The sequence below is a fragment of the Panicum virgatum genome, chromosome 9K, assembly GCF_016808335.1.
Source record: "Panicum virgatum strain AP13 chromosome 9K, P.virgatum_v5, whole genome shotgun sequence".
Taxonomy (NCBI): Eukaryota; Viridiplantae; Streptophyta; class Magnoliopsida; order Poales; family Poaceae; genus Panicum; species Panicum virgatum.
The window spans coordinates 18372475-18395661 of NC_053144.1; the positions used below are offsets into that span (position 1 = coordinate 18372475).

The 23187-nt window shown below is 54.2% G+C and overlaps 1 protein-coding gene across 2 annotated transcripts; it reads left to right on the top strand.

Moving 5' to 3' along the window:
- The first annotated feature begins 1142 nt into the window (after nt 1–1142).
- LOC120648431 lies at nt 1143–6026 on the top strand. 2 transcript variants are annotated; one of them, XR_005664943.1, is made up of 4 exons: nt 1143–2081; nt 2847–3395; nt 3478–3744; nt 5378–6026. XR_005664943.1 is itself a non-coding variant. In XM_039925210.1 (3 exons), exons 1-3 carry the CDS (start codon nt 1224–1226, stop codon nt 3586–3588), a joined length of 1518 nt encoding a protein of 505 aa, XP_039781144.1. In that variant the 5' UTR covers nt 1143–1223; the 3' UTR covers nt 3589–3917. The 2 variants fall into 2 exon arrangements, 1 of the variants encoding a protein (XP_039781144.1); XM_039925210.1 differs by lacking the exon at nt 5378–6026 and having other exon boundaries at nt 3478–3917.
- Nucleotides 6027–23187: the final 17161 nt, after the last annotated feature.

Here is a 23187-nt window from a genome sequence, read left to right on the forward strand (position 1 = left end):
ATGATAGATTCGAGGACCTATTCGTGAGAAAAGGTTCTGCTCATGAATGTTAAAAAAGTTTTAGGGTTCCAGTTGTAAAAGTATTTTTTCTTTTTCGTTATTGTTTTAGAATTAATTGATGTGAACTTTGAAAAATCATAGAAAATCATAGAAAAATGCTAAAATGACAAATCCAACTGTTCTAGACTCTATGTGAACAGATTTACACATTCATGCCATTTGTTCACATAGTTAGTGTATGTTTTGGCTGGGAATAAAATCAAAAATAAAAGGTTGCCATCATGAAATGCTAATTCTCAAGATTAGAAGTTAATTAGCCTAATTCTATTTGTTTAACACTAGAGGTGTTAGAGAAACTTGGCCATCATGAATATTTGAATATATGTATATTATACATGGTTATTTTAAGAGTCATACAAAATATTTGAATGTATTATGTATTATCTCATGTATGCAACAAAATAGCTACAAAGATCAATATGCACTAGATCACCATGAGTTTGTCAAAGAATGAATTAATCACCTTACAGACAGCTAAACAGACAGCTCATTGTACAAGCTGTCTGTTTAGTTGTACATGCCCTAAACTGTTGTATTGCATCACAGTACCCAAGCTTTGGCACAAGCGTTGCCACAATGATTGATGAGAGGAGAGAACATATTCTACATGTCCCCTAAAAGAATTCTTGCGATCACAATCTCTAGACACATGGCATTGCCTCGCTTCACTCGCTTGTAGCCCACTACATCAATATATTCTTTTCTGAAGCTTGTGGTACCGTTCACCTACACTACAAGTCAGAAGAAACCTATGATTCTCTCTTAAAAAATAAGATAAAAACTATGCATATAATCAGCAGCAAACAATCCAGCCACCATCCTCCACGTGCAATCTTAAATCCCGCTAATCTCTCGCTTTCGTGGACTTGGCAGTTGACACTGTGATCTGGAATTCAAATTCAAACCATCTGAATGAATATTTAAAGGCACGGTCAGGAGCTGAGATTTCAAAATTAATTGTAGGAAAGGGGAATAATTGGTTTTCTGTCTGGGGAGAAAAGGGCGAATGGAATTTGAAATGGAATGGTATGGTGTTTACAACTGCAAGTAGGAGACAGCCACCCGTCTCGCACCGTCCATCCCTAAAACATCGCCACGTCCCGCCTGCGACAACCCCCAATGTCCGTGGGCACCGGCGGCGGCGGCGTGTACCCCCGAGCCCAATGCCCAAGCCCCACCACGCAGCCCCCTCGCCGCCGCCGCTCCTCCCGCTCGCGCTCCTGCCGCCGCGGCACTGCCCGCTCGCCGCCGCCGTGCTGGCGCTGCTCTCGGTGCTGCTCGCCACCGCGCTCTGGCTCCTCCTCGTGCTCTCCCCGTCCCAGGGGGCCCCGCCCGCCGCCTCCGAGCACTCGGCGCTCTCGGATGCGGGCGCGGCGGTCGATGGCCCCGGCGCGGCCTCGCCTCTCTCGCTCGGCCACATCGTCTTCGGCATCGCGGGGTCGGCGCATCTCTGGCCGCGCCGCCGCGAGTACGTCCGCCTGTGGTGGGATCCCGCCACGATGCGCGGCCACGTTTGGCTCGACGCGGGCGCGCCCGCCGCGCCGGGGCCCAGCGCCTCCTGGGAGGGATCCCTACCGCCGATCCGGGTGTCTGAGGACACCTCCAGGTTCAGGTACACTAACCCCACGGGCCACCCGTCGGGACTCCGGATCGCGCGCATCGTCGCTGAGGCCGTGCGACTCATCGGCGGAGGGGCGGGCGTGCGGTGGGTCGTGCTTGTCGACGACGACACCGTGCTGTGCGCGGACAACCTGGTCGCCGTGCTCAGCAAGTACGACTGGAGGGAGATGGTGTACGTCGGGGCGTCGTCCGAGAGCCACTCTGCAAACACCTACTTCAGCCACAGCATGGCGTTTGGAGGCGGCGGCGTCGCGCTCAGCTTCCCCCTCGCTGTCGCACTCGCGCAGACGCTCGATGTGTGCATCGAGAGGTACCCCAAGCTGCATGGAAGTGACGATCGCCTTCATGCCTGCATTACGGAGCTCGGTGTGCCCCTATCTCGCGAGTATGGATTCCACCAGGTATCTAGATTACCCTTCAACATTTTGTGGGAATTGCATCGTAAAGCTGGTGCAAGCACCTCTGATCCAGTTAATATTCATGAAGCAATTGAAGTGCTTAGACAGTTTTGCTGTATAGGACTTGCTCCTAAAAAGGTTCTTAGCCACATCATGAAAGTAACCCGAGGACTAGATGTCTTCCCCCATTCAATTCACGAGTAGTTACACACTCTGAAATCTGAATATAAACCAACAAAATGTATGGAATCTTCATGGATCTATCGTGATGTAGAGCTTGGGCTGGATCCTGGTCCTGGATGTCTCAATTGATGCGTTGTTTGGAACTTTACCACATCAGTCATGCTTGTTTCCTTAGGGCAGAAAGGAAGGTGACGCTTTCCACTGTTGTGCCATCTGAGCTGGTCAGTTATAACTTATATCATCGATTTTAATGCCTCATCAAAAGTAAGGTATTGCCAGGGTGGTTATGACAGTGAAAGGAAGTTTGGTAGGACTTGAAGGTTACTTTTGTTTAGTCTCTTTTCTGGACCCTACACTTTTGCCAGGATCTGCTTGGTTGCTCTACAGTACTGTCTCTCAATGCATCTCTGTCAAATAGGCAGAGGATGTGTTTGAACTTTGAAAATGATAATAGCTTAGTATTCAAAGTTTGTTTTGTTTTCTGCAATCATCCTGCAAAATTATTCTTTTTTTCAGCTTCTTTGATTGGGCATATGAATCCATCCATCCTTCTAATGTCATTTTCCCCCTTGTGTCATATATCAGTGGGATATCAGAGGCAATGCTCATGGTTTATTGGTGTCTCATCCAATTGCTCCTTTCATCAGTATCCACCACTTGGAGCTTGTGGACCCCATATACCCTGGTTTGAACTCTCTTGAGAGTTTGGATCTGTTTACAAAGGCAATGAAAATGGAACCCATGAGCTTCCTGCAGCTTTCAGTTTGCTACGATCAAAGCCAAAAGCTTACATTTTCTGTCTCATTGGGCTATGCTATTGAAGTATACCCCAATGTTCTTCTTCCTCGTGATTTGGAGCGATCACAAAGGACTTATATTGCTTATAATAGGATGATTCAGAGAAATGAATTTGATTTTGACACTAGGGATGTTCAGAAGTCTTTGTGCAAGAAGCCTATCTTATTTTTCTTGAAGGAAATCTGGAAGGATGGAAACATAACTAGGGGATCTTACATGCGATCAAGTGGTAGGGATGACCTCAAAAGAAAGGTGTTTTGCTTCCGGTCACCCCCTTTAGCAGACATAGATGAGATCCAAGTTTCTTCTTCTCCATTAAGCAAGCGCTGGCATCTGGTATGTACTATCATTCCTTAGCAGCACCTCATTTTCTCTCTCAATTCTTTACAAGTGTTAAGCTATCATTCTGCTGATACAGGCACCAAGAAGGTTGTGCAGTGCACTTAAAGGGTCTATTAATGGTACTCTGTTTATGTTTGTTCGGCAATGTGGGCGTGGGACTTTTGGTTCAGCTTCTGATTCCCTATGACTGATGGAAAACAGAGATGTATATTTTCTGTCCTGATGATACCTGGAAGATGTAGTTACCACCCTACATTCTTTGAGTCAAGTGTTATGGGGGCTCTTTTTCTGCCCCAAGTGCTTGACAGTGGTCAACTGCTAGTTATACTTGTAGTTACTGAAGGTAGTTTCTGCATCCTCTCTTAGTAGATTACATTTAAAAACAGCTTGTTAGTGTTAAGCATGAGAAGTACCTGCATCCTAATGGGCACTTTAGTACAAAAATGTTCAGATGGCTTCTCAGGCTAATACAATTTGTTGTTCCAGTATTATTGACCTATCTTGTGGTTGATGCAATCATTTTATTTTATTGCCAAGAACAGATAAATTGAGCCATCATTTGGGGCCAATGTTTTAACAGCTTTAAGTTTAACATGAACGCCAACGACCAACCTTACTCTTTCTGCTTTTACTGAATGAGATATGGAAATGATATGTACAGAAGTTAATAACTATAGTTCCTTTCTGGTTGGGAAAAGCCTTGTGTGCTGAACCCTGGGAGTTCCAAATTGTTATAAACCTGAGTCTAGTTCAAGTCTCAGCTTTTCTTTTCCTCGAAACAGGACCTAGAGGGATATATAGATGTGCATGTTCCTGAAAAAGTGAAAAAGAATGACAGAAAAGAACAGTATGCCTGCTGATTGGAAACATGAGAGCACTTGTCTACAGAACTACTGTCTGACTTTATAAGATCCTCTGGTGTAGTCATAAACTATGCTACTGTTGGGTCCAGACTAGGAGAATGCTGAGTCAAGGGGTACACGGTTGCTTTGCATAGATCTAGTCTTATAAATACACGTGCTCATCAAAAGCTGATTGCTGGTCTAGTTACCAGTTATATTGCTGATCAACCAGTATATCCCATTTTCCTGGGCAAAATTTAGGGGCAGTTGTTTGGAGTAATTCAATTATTTAGTTGTAAAAAATCCTGTTAGTGGAAAACATGATTTAACCTGAAAGTGCACAACACTGAAGTTCATCATCTTCTCTAGTATACATTTGCAATATCAAATATCAAGCACGAGGTTTCGTTTTCTTAAGCTCAACAACTATAAAAGCTATAAGCCTATAGAAGTAGCTAGAGATGAAAACATAAAAGCCCAAATCTGCTGCTTGTTACAAATCAATTATCTGTTCTCAGGTATATTTATTCCAGTAGTATGCTTGCAGAGATAGTATGTTAACTGTTCATAGTCACACCAGCACATGGAATCTTATTCGTGGAGATCAACGGTTATTTTAGAAATCGTATATGCACCGCTACCTCAATATTTTGTTTTCCTCTGTATTTTGAGTTTGCACGAGGCTTCCATCTTTCACACCTTGTAAAATTTAGAAAATAAATCAAAGTTCTTTTCAAGTAAATCTGCATCACAGGTGGGGAAAAAATCGAGAATAGGTAAAAGAAAACTCAAGATGCTGCGTTAGCATTTACCTAAATGAAATTAATTATTTTGGAAATTTGTTTTTCCTTATGCAACAAAATATTTAACATTTTGTGTTTGTATGTGTTGTTAACTTGTTATTGACTGTGTCCTATCTCTCTCTCTTAACTCTTAAGTACCTTTTTTTTTCAGGTTTACATATAATGCTTGCTATAACCAGCATTTCATTTTGTTCTTGCATATATTCCATCTGTTAGCAAAGTTATGTGTTGTCTTGGTTGACTTCATTGGAAATATTAATATATCTTAGTGCAATATAGAAGTGTACAAGCTGCCAGATTGACTTGAGTTTTCTGAAATTGCCTTTTGTAGCTGTTGCTGAGTGCTGACAGAAGAATTTGCTGAAAAGACATACTGGAGAATTTTTTTGCTTTGGAACATCTATGCGGCTGGTGTATGATACTTGCGGCCTTAGACCTAGTGAAGAGAGATCTTTGACTAAACCTTTAGTCTGAGAGAAATAACTGGCTGGTTTCATTCTCCGAGACCAGCTTACTCACCTTCATGGATTCTCCTTGAAATTCATGAAATCAGGTAAGAGTGGTGATATGTTAGTTGCGGGTTGTAGAGCTGTAAGACTGTAACCCTTCTTCATAGTTGATACCCTAGTTAGATTGTGGAACAAGTGTAAAGCACAAGAGCCATGAGGGAGAATCCATTCGATCTATTCTTTCGTGTTACATTCCAAAAACCATCTCCTGTGAAAGTGAAGCATTACCTAAAGAGCCGCAGTGGGTTCCAGATTGGATACAGTTTGATATAGTACACTGACTTTAGAATTTGGTCTTATTTAGTCCTAAGATTTATAGGGCCCTTTTGAACATGGGGAATTTTACAAATTTCTGAGGGAATCGAATCTTGTGAAATTTCGATGAGCTAAACAGAGCAGGCCTGTGAAGTCCATGCTTTCCTTTCTGTTCTGTGTGACTGTCTGACATCATCTAAGTGTTGAAACTTGAAACCATTATTGCGGTATGTCTAGTGTTGATATTTAAAATGAGCGTGGACGTGGACCTAACTCCCTTTCCAATTGCCTAATCTTGTTACTAGTTAAATTGCCACTTGTTCTAGTCAGTTTGTGTGAGGGTTACAGGTCTTTTTTTCACGGCTTCTTATTGCACGGAATGCTTATTGTTAAATATAAGTTTCTGCCAATTAATCCTCTGAGCAATGCTTTATGCTTATGCATGTGCTCTCCAGCCTCCAGCAAAACAGATTTTAACCTACATTTGCAATGTTATTTTCGTAGAGTAATGTTGACATGTTCTGTGGACTCTGAACATTGAGGATCAACAGTCTTTGAGGCCCATCTATGTCTTAAAAAGAGACTTTCAGGCCCATCTAGGCCCATGTAGTTTTGTTTCCCACTCTTTTAGGCCCATCTAGGCCGATGTAGTTTTGTTTCCCACCTTGTAGTTCTATCTTGATATGTCATATACATGACTCGAAGATGCAGCATGGAACCTTGGTATGATCGTATTGCATGGGCTTTTAAGCTGCAAGTGCTGTACACAGTACTGGAAGGTACGGTGCAAAATAATTGTGACTACGGACCAAACAAGCTAAAATTTCCACAACTCGATCGTGTTTGATGACCCCGGTAATGTTTCCTGGAAATCTGGAATGTAACTACTATTGCAGGGTCTTGTTTTCAGTTATGTTTAACTTTGCACCAAAGATCGTGTGATGTCAGGTCAATGTGCTTGGCATGCTGATGCAACTTGCAAGTGCGTTGAGACGGAAGGAAGACTTTGTGCTGGACACGATCAAATACGCTCCTCCCTTGCTCCCATAGTTCCTTTGGCCGCCCACCAATCCCGTAGCCGGCTTCCAGGTTCAGAGCACGAGCTCCGTCTGGTCTGGATCCTGGTGGACTCTCTAGTGTAGCATTGGCTACCACCAAATCCCCCGTGACCACGCATTCTGCGCGTGTGGTCCTCATCACCTATTCCATGTCAGTCGCAAGCGGCATCTGATTTCGGATCAAGAGGACCGCGCCATGGAAGTTTCTTTGTGACGAGAAAAAAAAACTCCTTTCACTTGTACCAGCGCTTCTTGCAGATTCCACGCTCCATGTTTTGTCAGTTCCCTGCCTAACCACTTACCACACCAACGCTTTTCTAGCAAGGCTCGCGCTACCGCCCCTAACCGTTCTGCCCCCAGTAGGTAACCTGTTCCGGTGTAAAAAGAAGACAGGAGGCCCTGTTACCTTGCGTGCAGCCGGGGGACTAGGTCGCTAGGTGATGTTGCCGTCCACGCCGGCGATACCAACTAGGTAGTAGAATTTGGTTTGACACGCGACGGGTCCTCTGACCGGTTCACCTTTTTAACTTTTAACCTCTCTGAAGAACCTGTGGAAGATGGTAGGAAACCTAACCGAGAATCCCACGAACTGCGCCGTCGCCGTCCAGCATGTTTCGCGTGGCGACAAGGCGCGGTTGGAGCTGCCACCGCTGGCAGTGGCAGGGCCTCGAGAGACAGGAGAGATGCCTCGCCATCCATGCACGTTCCATCGGATGAGAACTGAGAACCAGATGCGTGCCGCAACGGAGAAGCCAAGCCCGCCTCCGTTCCGTTCCGTCCGTGTCCCGCCCGTACGATGCCCTGGGTTAATACGGCGCCGGCGGTTTGGGAATTTAATGGGATCGCGGTCAGAAATATCAGCCGAGATTTCGGGCTGTTACCACGCTGTTCATACACAGAAGGCTGGCCTGGCCTGTCCCGATCCGGTCCGAAGAGACAACGCCTCGTCTCGCCGCTGCGCCTGAGGAGACCAAAGCTTCCCGCAAGCTTAGCTAGCTCTGCCCGGATCTGTTACCGGTTCGAGCGTCCAACCTCCGTCCCGTTCTATCCGCAGGGGAGGGGAATAATTATTCACCGTGTCTATCCGCGAGCATCTATCTATCTATCTATCTATCTATCTATCTATCTATCTATCTATCTATCTATCTATCGGCTAGCTGCTAGCAGCTGACCACACGGTAACAGCACCACGACAGCGAAACGGAACGGAACAATTCTGGAACCCGGCCTCCGAGGAGGTAACAAGTGGTAGCATACTAAACGACCACACGGGAAAGGGCCGGGTCTGCCGGGACGGGAGTGGTTGACAGTTCGATGGTTATTAGTAGGAAAAACAGGGCACTAACAGTCGGTATCGAGCGCGTCAATCACCGGGAAGAAGAAGCAGATGCTTGCTAGCTACCTGTGGCGAGCCGTGCTATCCAGTAACTATCTGCACGGCACGCTGCCAAACTGCGCTCCTGTCACCAGGGTCTCCTCAGCCAGTTTGTCCTCTCTTTTTTTTCCCTTTTGGTGGTGCACCTCCAATAATTGTGGCGCCGTGGCATTGCAGATATAGTAGTGTACTAGTAGTATGCAGTGTGCTACGGGTGTATGGCTTGCGGACCGACCAGTGGATCGGAGCTCAAGCTGCCTTCACCTAAACTTGTTACTCTCGTTTCAAAATGTAGGTCGTTTTGGCTTTTCTAGATTTATAGTGATTACTATACATCTAGATATAACATATGTCTAGATACATAGCAAAATGTATAAATCTAGAAAATTCAAAACGATATGCATTTTGGAATGGAGGGAGTACCTTCGGGTCATTGACTAGTTACCCGTAGCGATCACGGAACCGGAGAGCTGTTCATCTTTGACTCCGAACTCTGAACCCTCCCTCCGTTTGCCACCGGCCCACGCAGCTGCGGCGGTTAAAACGGCGAGTCCTGACCGGTGACCACGCCGCGCTTCCGTGGAGAACCGAAACGTTGGGACGGGCGGGCGGGTGGGCCGGTCAGAGAGATCCGGGCGGAGCTCCGGCGACAGCGGCAGCCGCGCACTTCGGGCGGGCGCCGGCGCCCCACTTAATGCCGGCCGCACGCACGGTTAGAGCGGCAGGGGAGGGTGGTGAGCAGAGCGGGGCGCCCGTCCGTACGCGGCGATCGCGCTGGATCATCAGACTGGCTCGCTGGCCTCGCGGGCGAGCTTGGAAGTAGAAGTACAGGTGCAGGCGCCTCTCGTCCGGGCGTCGCGTGAGTTCAGGTTCAGGCGCTGGCTGAGCAAGAGCAATGAAGGCGAGGTGCCCGGAGACCGTGTGCGTTAAATGTGAGGGCGAGGAGCCTGACTGACCGACCTTTGAGAGTTTCAGTACTACTACTAGGCTGTGGGAGAGTTTGCGAAAAAGTTACTGTAGCACGTTTCGATTTTATTTGGTAACTATTAATCTTAAAAAATTTGTCTCGTCATTCATAACTAAACTATACAATTAGTTATATTTTTTAACTATATTTAATACTTCATATATGTATTGTAAGATTTGATGTGACGTGCGTGAGCGAAAAATTTTGGACGCTTTTTTGAACTAAACAAGGCAGTGTGCGCGCGCGCTCAGAACCGTATGGTTTTCAGAGTCGCGTCAGTCTGGTGCAGGGTTTTGTGTGTTCAGACTTCAGAGCCTCTCTCTCCTCATCAGAGCCGTAAAACTTTCAGATCAGCTGCGCCGGCCGGCGGCAGCCTTTCAGGATCCGTTGCTGTCGTACGATCTCCACAGTGTTTCAGACTGGGTACTTGCAGCTTCTAAATGCACCGAGTAAATTTAAATTACACGCACAGGCGTTGGCCTTCATGGCGTAGCCGCCTGGCTTGCTCTTCTGAAAATCTGAACTGAACTGAACCCTGACCCTGAACCATCTGCAGCGACATCGTCCCTGTAAGGCTGTGTAACCAGGTGCCATCCCGGTCGGCGTCTGCAATTCCCGTGCCCGGAACGGAACGGAGCGCCGACGGGACAGCTCTCCCCCACACGAGGAATAGCAAGCAGGCACGAGTCCCTTTCCGCCGGAGGGGCCTCGACGCCTCGTGGTCGTGGTTGGCTGCGCCTTCACGGGGAACGCCCATGTTGTTTTCCCCCGGCCGCGCGCTTTCAATTGGTTCCGGCCGGACGCCGCGGCGTCCGCGAACGATATGATCAGCCACGATCGAAAGCTACCGGTCTCCGAGATGGATGTGGAATGTTGCTTGTGTCGGTGCCCGTGGGGCCGTACGTCCACCAAAAAGGTGTGCGGGAGCACTGTACTATCTTGCACCGGTGATGCCTGTAGTAGGTGTACAAGCGGGGCGAGAGAGGGAGGAAAGCTCCCAAGTTACTGCTAGAGGAGGAGTTGATTGAGACGAGTGCCAATATCGGGGTTCAGAGGAACGTATGTGCTCAGCTAGTAGTGCGAAGCATTGTTTTCTACCGAGTGGGCCGACCCCCCTTTTATAGACACAAGGAGGGGCGGTGTACATGCACAGGGGATCGTGGAAGTCGTCGTCTTCTTCCCGAATCGCGGGGATGCAGTGATCGAGTACTGTGAAAAGTACACTGTGGGGTATGGCGCCGGTCGTGGCAGTCGTCCTGGGCATCGTCCTTGACTCCATCTCACCGGACCAACGGTCCCGGTCCCGGACCCGCTTCCCGCTCGGGGACGGGTCCGGTGTCACCACGTGTCCCAGAGGTGGAAAATGCTCAGCACCTGTGGCCGTGGACTCGGACCCCCGCAAGTGGGTCCGGGACCTCCACGTGCCATCCGGACTCCCGCGGATGGGTCCGGGACCTCCACGTGCCATCAGGACTCTCGCGAGCTCTCGGCTCAGCTAGCTGCTCGGGAGGGGTCCGGAGCCGCAACGTGTCACGCAGACGCGTGCGCGGGCGGAGATCGCGCCGGCGTCCTGGCTCCATCGGGCAGAATGGTCGTTGCTGTGGGGGTTCCATCCTCCAGGCGTGGCGTGGCGGCGTTCCGAGGGTCCTACAGGCCAGGGTCTTGTCCCGGTCAAGGCCGGAGCCGCTTTCGAGGGTCGTGCCCATGCCGTTCGAGGGCTCCGCGGAAGGGAAAGTACGAAGGAGGTATGGGGAGTTGGCAGTATAGTAGCTGGAGCAGTGCCGAGCACGTCTTGCACCACGTCGCAAGTTCCCACAGTGTCGCCACAGCGTCCGAAATGGCAGAGCAGTGACCGGAGTTGGCGGACGAGACTCCGGTCACAACCACTGTGGGGAATGGCGGCCTGACGCCGTCTGACCCGGGTGCTGTGGAGGAGTGGTTGGCATTAATACCTCCGTACGGCGGGCGGGTGAGCGAAAGGGCCATTTGTCCCTTCCGCCGAAGGGTGGCCTCGAGCGAGGCGGACACGCGGGGCGCGGTCGAGGGCTTCGACGGGGAGCCCTCGAGCGAGGCGGAGCTCACCCCGCGGGTCCGAGAGGGGGGTGCGGATGGGCCGCACTGCATACGTGGGCCGTGTGTTGGGCTTCTTTGAGTCATTTCCTTTCTTCCAGGTTGGAAGGAGGCTGTAGACTTTCGTGGGCCCGGTTGCTCAGCATATTATTGCGTTTTTAGGGCGGTTTTAGTCCTCTGATTAGGGTGCCCCTAATCATGGTACCCGACAGTAGCCCCCGAGCCTTTGGTCGAGTCAGGGGATTCGGCCAAAGGGTATTTCGGCAAATTTACCCCTTGATGTGATCGATCGGTGCTGCGCTCCCACCAAACGCATCCGGATGCTGGCCTGGTGGATGCGACAACTCGTCGGTCGGGGTAGTGCGCCTGCGGAAAAAGCACTTCGAGGCGCGCGCGCCTTCTTGTCTTATTCGGGTGGCGAGACGCGTCAGCGCGCTGAGCAGGCTAGGGCCATGATGGCGCCTGCTGCTCTGCAGTTGGTGCTATTGCCGCGCTGTCCCGCGTTCAGGGTCTCAGTCCTGCTTTCCCTAGTCGCCTTGCGACGCGCCGTTCGAGGGCAGTCGACCAGCGCCGATGCTGGGCTGCTCAGCGTCCAGGGGCTCGGCTTTGCGTTGTTTGGTCACGTCTCGGCACGGTAACCGAGGGCATCTTTTACTCGTGGGGTGCCGCACCGTCACGAGCGGTCCATGCCTTCCCCTTGCGACAGGCTTAAAGCTTGCCGCCCGATGCGGCTATAAATAGGGATTGTGGGACTCCTTTTCCTCTCCAACTTCCCTGCTCTTACTTCTAGCATCACCTAAGTCTAGTAATGTTTCCCTTTGCCTTTCACGGTCATCCCCCGGACGGGGTGGCCTGGCTTCTTTAGGCTTTAATGCTAGAAGAATGTTTGCGAGCGGTGAGGGAAAGCTGGAGAGGGCGTGCTCACCATCCCTCAGCTTCTGTGGGATTAGCAGAAGAACATTGGGCCCAAGGGGTCCTGCCTCTGCGATGTCCCTCAGCCTGAAGGGGCGTTGAGACGCCTGACCATGGCGTCGGCGCCAGGTTTGGTGGCCGTTCTTCGCATCGTCCCTCTTGGCGACAACGTTGCTCTCGGGGAGATGGTGCAGAGGGTGCTGTCCGCCAGCTTGACCCCCCGCAAGGTCTTCGGTGGAGGAGACGCTAGAAGAAAGCTTGCGAGGAGGGCATCCCGCCGGACCCATGCGGTCTGGGGCTGCTCCTCGCAATCCCGAGCAGCCTGGTTGCGATGTCGGCCAAGGACTCGGTGCTCTTCATCGGCGCTCGCTCCTCCCCAAGACAGGGAAAATTGCCATGCGGGTGGCAACGCATTTGTACTTTTCGACGGCTTCGAGCCGGTAACCCTTTGTAATATTTGTTCGTAAAGAGCGATGAAGTCTCCTTCTCCTTTGCGGAGAGGATGATCGAGGGTGTAAGGGTGAGCGTCACCCCTGCAGAGGATTTTGGTCATCGAATGTGTTAAGTTTCTTCCGTGGGGGCGCGTCAGCGCACCCACGGGTGTAGCCCCCGAGGCCTTGGAGGAGTGTTTGCACTCGTCCAAGGGCTATAAACATCGCCCTGCTTTGTTGCTTTACTAAGGTGGCCGTCCAACCTCTTTTTCAGCCGGCATCGGCATTTCTTTCGGCCGGCCTTGGTGTTTTTCGTGCTGGCACAGCGACCCTGAGTCCTGCTGAACCATCTGGCAGGCGCGCGTTAAGAGTGGGGGTTTTGGTTGAACACATGGAACTTCGTAATCGACGGTTGTCGACCCATTCGAGGGTGCGGTCTGAGCCGCGGTGTGCGAGGAGCCTCCGAGCCCCGGCCTGCGTGAAGGCGTTCAGGGGACCCTCAACTTTTATTACGACCCTCGTCGCCCTTCCGCAGGGAGGAGGGGGTGAAGCGCACCATGCTACCCATGCCCGGGCCGCGAGCTATGGCTGCTTCAGTGACCTGTTATCGGGTAGTTCAAGTGGACGTCCGTGCCCCATTCGATAAGGGTCGGCTCGTGGTTCGTGGACACGTCACATAAAGCGCTTGCAAAGGTTCGCTAGGCGAGGCTCGGACCCGTTCGATAGGGTCCGAAGGCTCGATTCTCTCCCTTGATGTGATCCCCCTACTAGGCACCCTCGACTGGCCTTGAATACTGCGTAGGATGTCTCGAACTCCGCGTTCAAGGGTAGCTTGTACGGCACATCCATGCAGTCCCTGGCTCTGGCGATCTGGGGCGCCTGTCGAACCCTCGACGGGCCAGGCTTCGAACCCCTGATCAGTAAGGCCTCGGAATGAGGTTCCTTCGAGGGTGAAGAGCCCCCGAAAGGAATATTCCATCACGGTTCGCAAACGGCGCGGAGTCGCAGGTCGTGCGCGCGGGTCTTTCGCTGGTCGTGGGCGACGTGGCCCAATACGTGCGGTGCAGTGCGGGCGCGCCTTTTCAGGCGGCTGCCTCGGGTAGGCGAAGAGGCGTGGGCGGCGGCTGACGGATAGAACAGTTCTACAGCTGCGCCGTGCCCGTCGGTTACTACGCCGTAATTATTACCAACTGCGCGCGTGGGAGACTCCGCGGTCGTGGGGCCCAGCCGTCAGCGATAACAAAATCTACCGCATTGAATGCGGCGGATTCGGGCCACGGCGGCGAATCCGCCTATTTTGATGGATAAAAATGGGGAACGGGGATTGTTTGGGCTCACCTGGCCATTTTGCCTTCGTCTCCCGTGCCTTTCCCGCCTCCCCTGCATGCTGAGCCTAGAACCAAGAGCGAGAGGAGGAAGAAGGAGAGAGCAAGAGCACACCTTAGCCACTGTAGAGCTTGCCTTCCCGCACCCCCTAGCGGTTTGAAACGATATCGGATGTCCAGGAGCCGTTGTTGTGGGGGAAGTCCACCGCCACCGAGGCGGTTTTGGAGCACCTGGTCGTCGACAGGCTGCTGCCGGTGAACATCAACTCGGAGCGGCCGGCATGGATTCCCCCGCGGTCGGAGGAGACCGAACCGAATCCCCCCGAGGGTTTCGTCGTGAGTCTCGTGCGACTCCACGAGCAGGGATTCGGCGTCCCCATCGGTAGATTCATGCGGGCGTTGTGCGAGTACTATGGGTGGAGCTGCACAACTTCGACCCCAACTCCATATCGCAGGCGGCGGTCTTCGTCGCTGTCTGCGAGGGGTATCTAGGGATCGAGGCGCACTGGGATCTGTGGATCCATTTGTTTCGTGGAGAGCTCTTCATCGAGAACGTACGGGGCCAGCCGAAGAGGTTCACCCGCGCCGGCGGTCTGATGCTTCACCTGCGCCCATCCCTGAGGAGTTTGTACATCCCCAACAGGATGACGATGAACAACGCCGGGTGGACTCAAGGGTGGTTTTACCGGCGCAACTTCGGCAACCGGCTCCCGGCGTTCACCAATAAGGTGCTCCGGGAGAGGCCGGAGAAGTGGGACTGGGGGGTATCGCCCCCAGCGCATCAGGCCAGGCTCGAAGTGCTCACCGAGGCGTTGCAGCATCTGGCAAGGAGGGGGGTGGATGGCGGCGGCCGTCATCGCGAACTTTCAATGGCAGAGGGTGATTCCTCTCACGGAGAGGAGCCTGCCGATTTTCGACCTCGCCCCCAAGGCCCTGGCCTCGGGCTCGAGGACGTCGCCCGTGCTGCTCCCCCGTGATGTCACTGCCCGGAGGGCGAGGAACGCGGTGGCGGAGTTCCCTGACAACCCCGAGAATCTTTGGAAGATCAAGATGCGCCCCGAGGCGGGGTACCTTTCTGTGGTGAGTTCCAGTTTCAATTCGTTGCCGATTTGTGCTTCTCCTCTCCCCACTCCCTGATTCTGACTTGGTTGCGTTTCGCAGGGGTTGAGCCGCAGGGTCTACACCTCGAGGCCTCCGGTCCCGGGGGAACGCGAAGTCAACCGCCTGCACGCAGAGGCTGTGAAGAAGCAGAAGGACACGGCGGAGGTCGCCGCCGCTAGGAAGAGGAAGGAAAAGCACGATAAGGCGTGCAAAATTGCGCACGCAGAGGGGAAGCCACGGCCCGCTACGCCCGAGTCCACCGAGGAGGAGGAGGGCTCCTCGGATGCCGAGATCAACTTCTCGGACGACGACGAGGCGGCGACAGGCACGGGTTCCCCGCCGGTCTATCGAGGGGCTGGCGACGAGGACGTGCCTGTGACGCTGGGTGAGGTGAGGCTCACGCCAGGGTCGTTGGTGGATCCGCCCCTCGTAGGGGCGGAGCAGAGATCGCCCGCGCCATTGGCTGGACGAAGGTCGCCTACGCCGGTAGCGGGCGGGAGGTCGTCAACACCGGCGACGGGTAGGAGGACACCCGCGCCCGCGGTGTCGACGGGTGGCGACGGGTCCGCGGCAAGTGCGAAGACTTCCACACAGATGGCCTCGAGGCTTGAGGCTGATCCGAGGACGACTCCCTCGGGTTAGTCGTCAAGAGGTGTCAGTGTGCCGCGGGCCCGAAGGAGCGGCTCGGGCAAGCGCAACATGAGCGCCCGGTCAGGGTAAGTAATTTTGATTTTATTCTTCGTGTTCGCTTAATCAACCCCCAATCCTGCTGACTTCAGTGCTTCTTCCCCGATTACCAGCTCCGGGGCCGTCGCCAGGGATGCAGCCCTGCTTGCGCCGACCAAGGCCCTCAAGACCGGGGTGCGCGCCACACCGCACACGGCACCGCAGCCCCTGCCCGTCGTGGACATCGTGGCGGAGGCCGCGAAGCTCCCGGAGGCAATGGCTCGACGGGCTTAGAAGGCCCAACAGGCTCGAGCGCCGGAGAGCAGGGGCGACGTCGGCCAGGGCGGTACTGTAACGGCCGCCCAGGCTGACGCCGAGGGGGAGGTCGACCTGGGCGTTACGGATGACGCCACCCGGCCGGACGTTGAAGTCGAGGCTGGTCGGGGCGATGCGGATAGCGCCGCCCGGCCGGTCGCAGGAGAAGGAGCTGGTGGGGACGCCTCGGAGCGCCCCTCCAGCCAAATCGAGGTGGAGACCCTCGTCCTCGTGCCCCCGAGGGCTGGGGTCGAGGGTCTCATGGAGAAGGAGTCGGCGCCAGGGGCGCTGGCAGTGGAGGAAACCTGCGTCCCGGAGCCTGCGGTGGCCCGGGACGGTGGTGTTGTTGTAGCGATAACGGCGCAAACGACGCCGGAGAACGTGGTGCCGGTGGTGCAGCTGCCGGAGAGCAGCGAGGAGTACGGGGATTCGAGGGACATCGACCCTGCTGTTGCTGCCAGCGCCGCCGACCGAATTGCCGAGTTCACATCGGCCTCCGAGGAGGTACTCAATGCGGGAACGTCCGAGGGGCCCCGTCCCGGGGCGATCGTCCAGTCCGGGGTCCCTCTGGAGTTTCTCCGCAACGAGCAGGAGGAGGAAGCCGTCTGGAAGGAGCAGTTCGAGGCCGGCTCTCAGATTCTGGGCCACCTCGACCGCGCCTTAGAGATTCATAGAACGACGGATTTCCAGATCAGCCAGGTAGGTGGCTCTCTCCCGGAATTGTTAGTATTTGGTCTTGATTTTGTTCGGTTCATTCACGCTCTTCCACTTGCAGCGGCTGAGGGACATCTCGCGCAAAAAGAGCGACGAGCTAAACCGGCTGTACTCCCAAATGCGCTGGCTTGGGCAGCACAATGCCGAATTGGTGCTGAAGAACATCGACGCCAACACCAAGATGACAGATCTGGGGGCGCGTCAGCAGGCATTAGAGGAAGAGTTGGCGCGAACCGCCGGCGAGCGCGACGTCCAAAGGGCCGCGGCGGAGCAGAAGGCTCAGGAGGCCGAGGCACAGACTGCCGAGCTGTAGCGTGTGAGGGCGGCGCTCGAGCAGAAGGAGGTCGAGCTCCAGCACAAGGAGGCCGAGCTCCAAGGCAAGGAGGTTGAGCTCCAAGGCGAGAAGGCGACCGTCGCCACGCTCTCTAGGACCCTCGACGAAAAGGGCCAAGCCCTCGAGGAAAAGAAGGTGGCCATCCGGAACGCGGAGGAGGACTCCTTGTCCTCGCTCGAAGGGGCCACCCGAGTCCAGCAGGAGGAAGCACAGAAGAATATCGCGGGTGAGTGCTCAAGATTTCGCTGTTGTTGGATTCTAATTTATCGCAGCTTATCTTGGCTCCTTTGATCAGAGCTGAGGCGGAGAGTGGCTAACGAGACTGCGGTGAAGGAGGCGGTCAACACCGCGCTCATGGCGGCGCAGGCTGAATATACGAACCTGGAGCAGACCGCTGTGAGCGTGTCTGGTAGCTCGGTGATCAGCCACCTGCGAGCGCTAGGTGGTCGGATCGCCGACCATGCCAAGAGCACCTTTCGCCTTGGTGTCCTGCGAGCCCTCGCCGTGGCCTCGACGCACTACATCATGGACCTCCAGAGGGTATCGTCGGGGTACGTCGTCCCAACCGACGCCGATGCGGATGCTGCGTCGACCATCATGGATGACGCCGCCGCCGCCGCCGCCGAGGAGTTTGCCATCGTCCTGGCCGCGAAGCTGGAAGCCGACATCCCCCCCATAGCCGAATTCGATGCTATAGAAGACCCGCAAGGGGGGGGGATGATAACCTGTAGGTAGTCTGGGCCTCGGAGCCCATGTAATAAGTTAGTACTTTATCATAATAGTACTTGTAGATGTAAGACATTGGTGATTGTAAATCGACAGTGTGGCCCATCGAGGCCTTATGCGTTCGAGCCCTCGTTTTCTTTACTCTTTTTCCGTGTTCTCGTATGCGACTTTGGTAAACTTCTGCGAGGAATTTCGCGTTCATAAGTGACTTAGGCGTGAGGTGGTGAGGGGGGTGCTGTATCCCGGAGGCGTAGGCGGCCCCACGACTCGGCCGGCCCCGTACCGTAGTTGCTTATGCCTCGCGTCCGTTTTTCCCAAGTATACGAGAAACTTACATACAGAAATTTTTCGAAAAAACGTTGGCGATTTTTTTTGGACGTTCGGGGGTTCCCCCCATAGTAGCCCCCGAGGGAGGCTTGGCTTTGCTGAGGGTAAAGCCAGGCGTACCTCAGTGTTTGTGTGCCTCCGAGCCCCCGAGGGTCCGGAAAGTTCCCAAAAAATAAACAAGTAGAGCATACCCCTTTATTGTTTTGGGAAATTGTAAAAGCGAGTACAAACGATGTACAAATAGCTTGGAACTCTAAGGATAGAAGTGACGTAGCTGCTGTATGTTCCAAGTATTGGTGAGGACTTCGCCGTTTTCGTTTTCCAGCTTGTACGTGCCGGGCTTGAGCACCTCGGCGATGATGTATGGGCCTTCCCACGGTGGTGAGCTTGTGGCGGCCCTTGTTGTTCTGTCGAAGCCTTAGCACCAAGTCCCCTTTATTGAGGTCTCGGCGCCGAACTCTCTGCGCTTGATATCTTCGCAGGGACTGCTGATAACGCGCAGAGTGTAGGAGCGCCACGTCTTGAGCCTCGTCCACTTGATCCTGCGAGTCCTCGCGGGCTTGCTGGTTCCGCTGTTCTTGATAGGCCTTGAGCCTCTGTGACCCGTACTCCAGGTCCGTGGGGAGCATGGCCCTCGTCCTCAGGCTCCAAATAACCGAGGGTAGCTCTGTGAGCCACCTCCGGCCAAACTTGTTCAGCTTGTTGAAGATCCTTGGCTTCAGTCCTTGGAGGATCATGCCATTGGCACGCTCCACTTGCCCATTCGTCTGTGGGTGCGCCACAGCTGACCAGTCCACGCGTATGTGGTATCTGTCGAAGAATGCCAAGAATTTCTTGCCTGTGAACTGGGTGCCATTGTCGGTGATGATTGAATTCAGGACCCCAAACCTGAAGACAATATCAGTAAAGAACAGAACAGCTTGCTCGGATCTAATCTTGCCGATGGGTCGAGCCTCGATCCACTTGGAGAATTTGTCGATTGCCACCAACAAGTGGGTGAAGCCCCCGGGCGCCTTCTGTAGCGGGCCGACGAGGTCCAGCCCCCACACGGCAAACGGCCATGTGACGGGGATGGTCTGCAGAGCATGGGCCGGGAGGTGCGTTTTTCGAGCGTAGAACTGGCAACCCTCGCAGGTTCGCACGACGTCGGTGGCGTCGGCGACCGCGGTGGGCTAGTAAAAGCCTTGTCGAAACGCATTACCCACGAGGGTACATGGCGCGACGTGGTGACCGCAGATGCCAACGTGGATGTCAAGGATCAGGTCCTTGCCCTCGGGGATGGGGATGCATCGCTGCAAAACTCCCGAGGGACTGTGTTTGTACAGCTCGTCGTCAATTAGGACAAAGGACTTGGCCCGCCTAGCGAGGCGCCGCGCCTGAGCACGGTCCGAGGGTAGGATCCCTCGAATCATCCAGTCGAGGTACTGGGTGCGCCAATGTTGCGAAGAAGGGGCCTCGTCGATCTCCATTGCTTCGGCTTCGTCCATGGAGGAGGTCTCAAAGTCAATGTCCATGGGCTCGGCCTCGTCCGCTGAGGGGTTCCCGCCAGAGGGCCCAGCATTCGAGGGGCCTGGTTCCGCCGGATCCTTGGATTCGACGGAAGGCTTGGCGATATCGCGAGCAAAGATGTTCGGGGGGACGGTGGTCCGCCTTGACGCGATCTTGGCTAGTTCGTCGGCATCCTCGTTGTACTTGCACGGGACATGGTTGAGTTCTAGACCGTCGAACTTTTCTTCGAGGTGGCGTACTGCATTGCAGTATGCCTCCATCTTCGGGCCGTGACAGCTAGACTCATTCGTCACTTGGTCGATGACGAGCTGAGAGTCACTGCGTACGTCGAGGCGCTTGACGCCAAGCTCGATGGCGATGCGGAGGCCACTGAGGAGGGCCTCGTACTCTGCCATGTTCTTAGACGCGGGGAAATGCAGGCGTATTACGTAGCGCATGTGCTTTCCGAGGGGCGAGATGAAGAGAAGGCCGGCGCCGGCGCCGGTTTTCATCACCGACCCGTCGAAGTACATGGTCCAGCATTCAGCTTGGATTTGTGGTGGGGGTAGCTGAATGTCCGTCCACTCAGCGACGAAGTCGGCCAAGACTTGGGACTTGATCGCCTTGCGAGGGGGTGAGAGTTTCTCCCATCAGCTCCACCGACCACTTGGCAATTCTACCCTTGGCTTCCCTGTTGCGGACTATCTCTCCCAGAGGGAAAGACGAGACCACGGTGATGGGATGGGCCTCGAAGTAGTGGCGCAGTTTGCGCCGAGCCAAAACCACTGCGTATAGCAGCTTCTGGATCTGCGGATAGCGTGTCTTGCTTTCGGACAACACTTCGCTGATGTAGTACACCGGCCATTGGATAGGCAGAGCATGTCCGTCCTCTTGTCTTTCGACAACGACCACCGCGCTGACCACTTGGGTCGTCGCAGCTACGTACAGATAGAGGGGCTCAACGTCTATGGGTGGTGTGAGAATGGGGCGTGAGTGAGCGATGCCTTCAGCCCGTCAAGGGCTTCTTGAGCCTCGGGGGTCCACATGAAGCGCTCAGTTTTCCTCAGGTGTCGATACAGGGGCAAGACTTTCTCGCTGAGATGCGAGATGAATCGGCTGAGGGACGCTAGGCATCCCATGACCCTCTGTACCCCCTTTAGGTCTCGGATAGGTCCCAACCGAGTGATGGCCGAGACTTTCTCAGGGTTGGGTTCGATGACCCGCTGGGAGACAATGAAGCCCAAGATCATGCCTCGAGGAACTCTGAACACGCACTTCTCGGGGTTGAGTTTTACCCCTTTGGCCCTTAGGCAATCGAATGCGATCCTGAGATCGGCTACCAGGTCGTCCGCCTCCCTGGATTTTACGACGATGTCGTCGACATATGCTTCTACGTTCCGCCCGAGATGGTCCCCGAATATGTGGAGCATACACCGCTGATATGTAGCTCCGGCGTTTCTGAGGCCAAAGGGCATCGTGACGTAGCAGTACATGCTGAAAGGTGTGATAAAAGAGGTCGCGATCTGGTCGGACTCTCTCATCTTGATTTGGTGGTAACCGGAATAAGCATCAAGAAAGGATAAAAGTTCACATCCCGCAGTTGAATCTACGATTTGATCAATACGTGGCAAAGGAAAGGAAACCTTCGGACATGCTTTATTTAAACTAGTGTAGTCTACGCACATCCTCCAACTTCCATTCTTTTTCTTCACTAATACAGGATTAGCTAGCCACTCGGGATGGAATACCTCCTTGATGAATCCGGCCACCAGAAGTTTCTGCAGCTCCTCGCCGATCACCCGTCGCTTGAGCTCGTCGAAGCGTCGCAGGCGCTGCTTCACCGGCTTGGAGTTGGGTCGGATATCAAGGGAGTGCTCGGCGACCTCCCTCGGTATGCCAGGCATGTCCGAGGGGCTACACGCAAAGATGTCTACGTTGGCGCGGAGAAAGTCGACGAGCACCACTTCCTATTTGCTATCGAGGGTGGCGCTGACCTGCAACGCCTTGTCATCGGGGTGATTCGGGTCGAGGGGCACCTTCTTAATACCTTCGGCGGGTTCGAAGCTACCCGCGTGCCGGTGCGTGGAGTCCAAGGCCTCGCTTGCCATCTTGTCGAGAGTGGCTGCGAGGGCCTCGTCCTCCGCTTGAGCCTCCACGTGCTCGACGCACTCAACATCGCACTCGTAGGCGTGCTCGAACGAGGAGCCGACGGTGATGACACCCTTTGGACCCGGCATCTTTAGCTTGCGGTAGGTGTAGTTGGGGATGGCCATGAACTTGGCGTAGCTGGGACGGCCAAGGATGGCGTGGTAGGCTCCCCGAAACCCCACCACCTCGAAGGTGAGCACTTCCTTGCGGAAGTTGGCTGCCGTGCCGAAACAAACGGGTAGGTCGATCTGGCTGAGGGGTTGGACTCGCTTCCCCGGTGCAACGCCATGGAATGGTGACTTGCTGGGGTGGAGCTTGTTCAATCCGATCCCCATGAGCTCCAAGGTGTGGGCGTACATGATGTTGAGGCTGCTGCCTCCGTCCATGAGCACCTTGGAGAAGCGGGTGTTGCCGATGATGGGGTCGACAACGAGCGGGTACCGTCCCGGGTGTGGGATGTAGTCGGGGTGGTCCTCGCGGCCGAAGGAAATGGTGTCCTCCGACTAGTCGAGGTAGGATGGCGTGGCCTTGGTGACGGAGAAGACTTCCCGGCGCTCACGCTTGCGCTGCCGAGAGGTCATGTTCGTCGTCGGCCCTCGAAAGATGAAGAAGGCATTCTCCACCGGGGGGAACTCGTCGTCTCCACCTTTGTCGCCACCATCCTTCTTCCTGTCCTCGTCACGATGCGCGACGCGGTTGTAGTACTTCCGGAGCATCTTGCACTGCTCGAGGGTGTGGTTGACCGAGCCCTTGTGGTAAGGGCACGGCTTCTTGAGCATGTCGTCGAACAGGCCGCCACCGCCTCGAGCGGGGCCTCGAGGACCTTTGCGGTCCGGGGCAGTGACGAAGGCCTCGTCGGAGTCTTCCATCTGCCCTAGTCCACGCTGGTTTGGTGGGGCCGGCTTCTTCTCTTTCTTCCCCCGCTTTTGTTTCTTGGCGGGGACATTGGTCTTGGCGTTGCTGCCCTCTGCGGGCGCATCTTCCTTGCGCTTGTTCGGCTTGTCGTCGAAAATGGCACCAACGGCCTCTTCGCCGGCGGCGTAGTTGGTGGCAGTGTCGAACAACTCGTTGGTGTTGGCGGGACAGCTTCGCGCAAGCTCGTGCACCAGGTTCCTGCACGTCGTGCCCTCGAGGAAGGCGTTGATGACCTCGATGTGGGTGACACTGGGGAGCTCGGTGCATTGCTTGGAGAAGCGCCGCACGTAGTCGTAGGGACTCGTTGGGCTTCTGCCGGCACCCTTTGAGGTCCCAGGAGTTCCCAGGGCGCACGTACGTGCCCTGGAAGTTGCCCACGAAGATCTGGACTAAGTCGGCCCAGTTGTGGATCTGGTCCGCGGGCAAGTGCTCGAGCCACATTCGTGTGGCATTAGCAAGGTGAAGGGGAAGGTTACGAATGATGACCGCGTCGTCCGTCACACAG

What these genes read in the sequence shown, in the direction of transcription:
- LOC120648431 (XM_039925210.1), top strand. Translation starts at nt 1,224, where the DNA reads ATGCCCAAGCCCCACCACGCAGCCCCCTCGCCGCCGCCGCTCCTCCCG. An exon ending in GCGAGTATGGATTCCACCAG is followed by an intron (nt 2,082 to 2,846) that starts GTATCTAGATTA and finishes GTCATATATCAG; the next exon opens with TGGGATATCAGAGGCAATGC. An exon ending in TAAGCAAGCGCTGGCATCTG is followed by an intron (nt 3,396 to 3,477) that starts GTATGTACTATC and finishes CTGCTGATACAG; the next exon opens with GCACCAAGAAGGTTGTGCAG.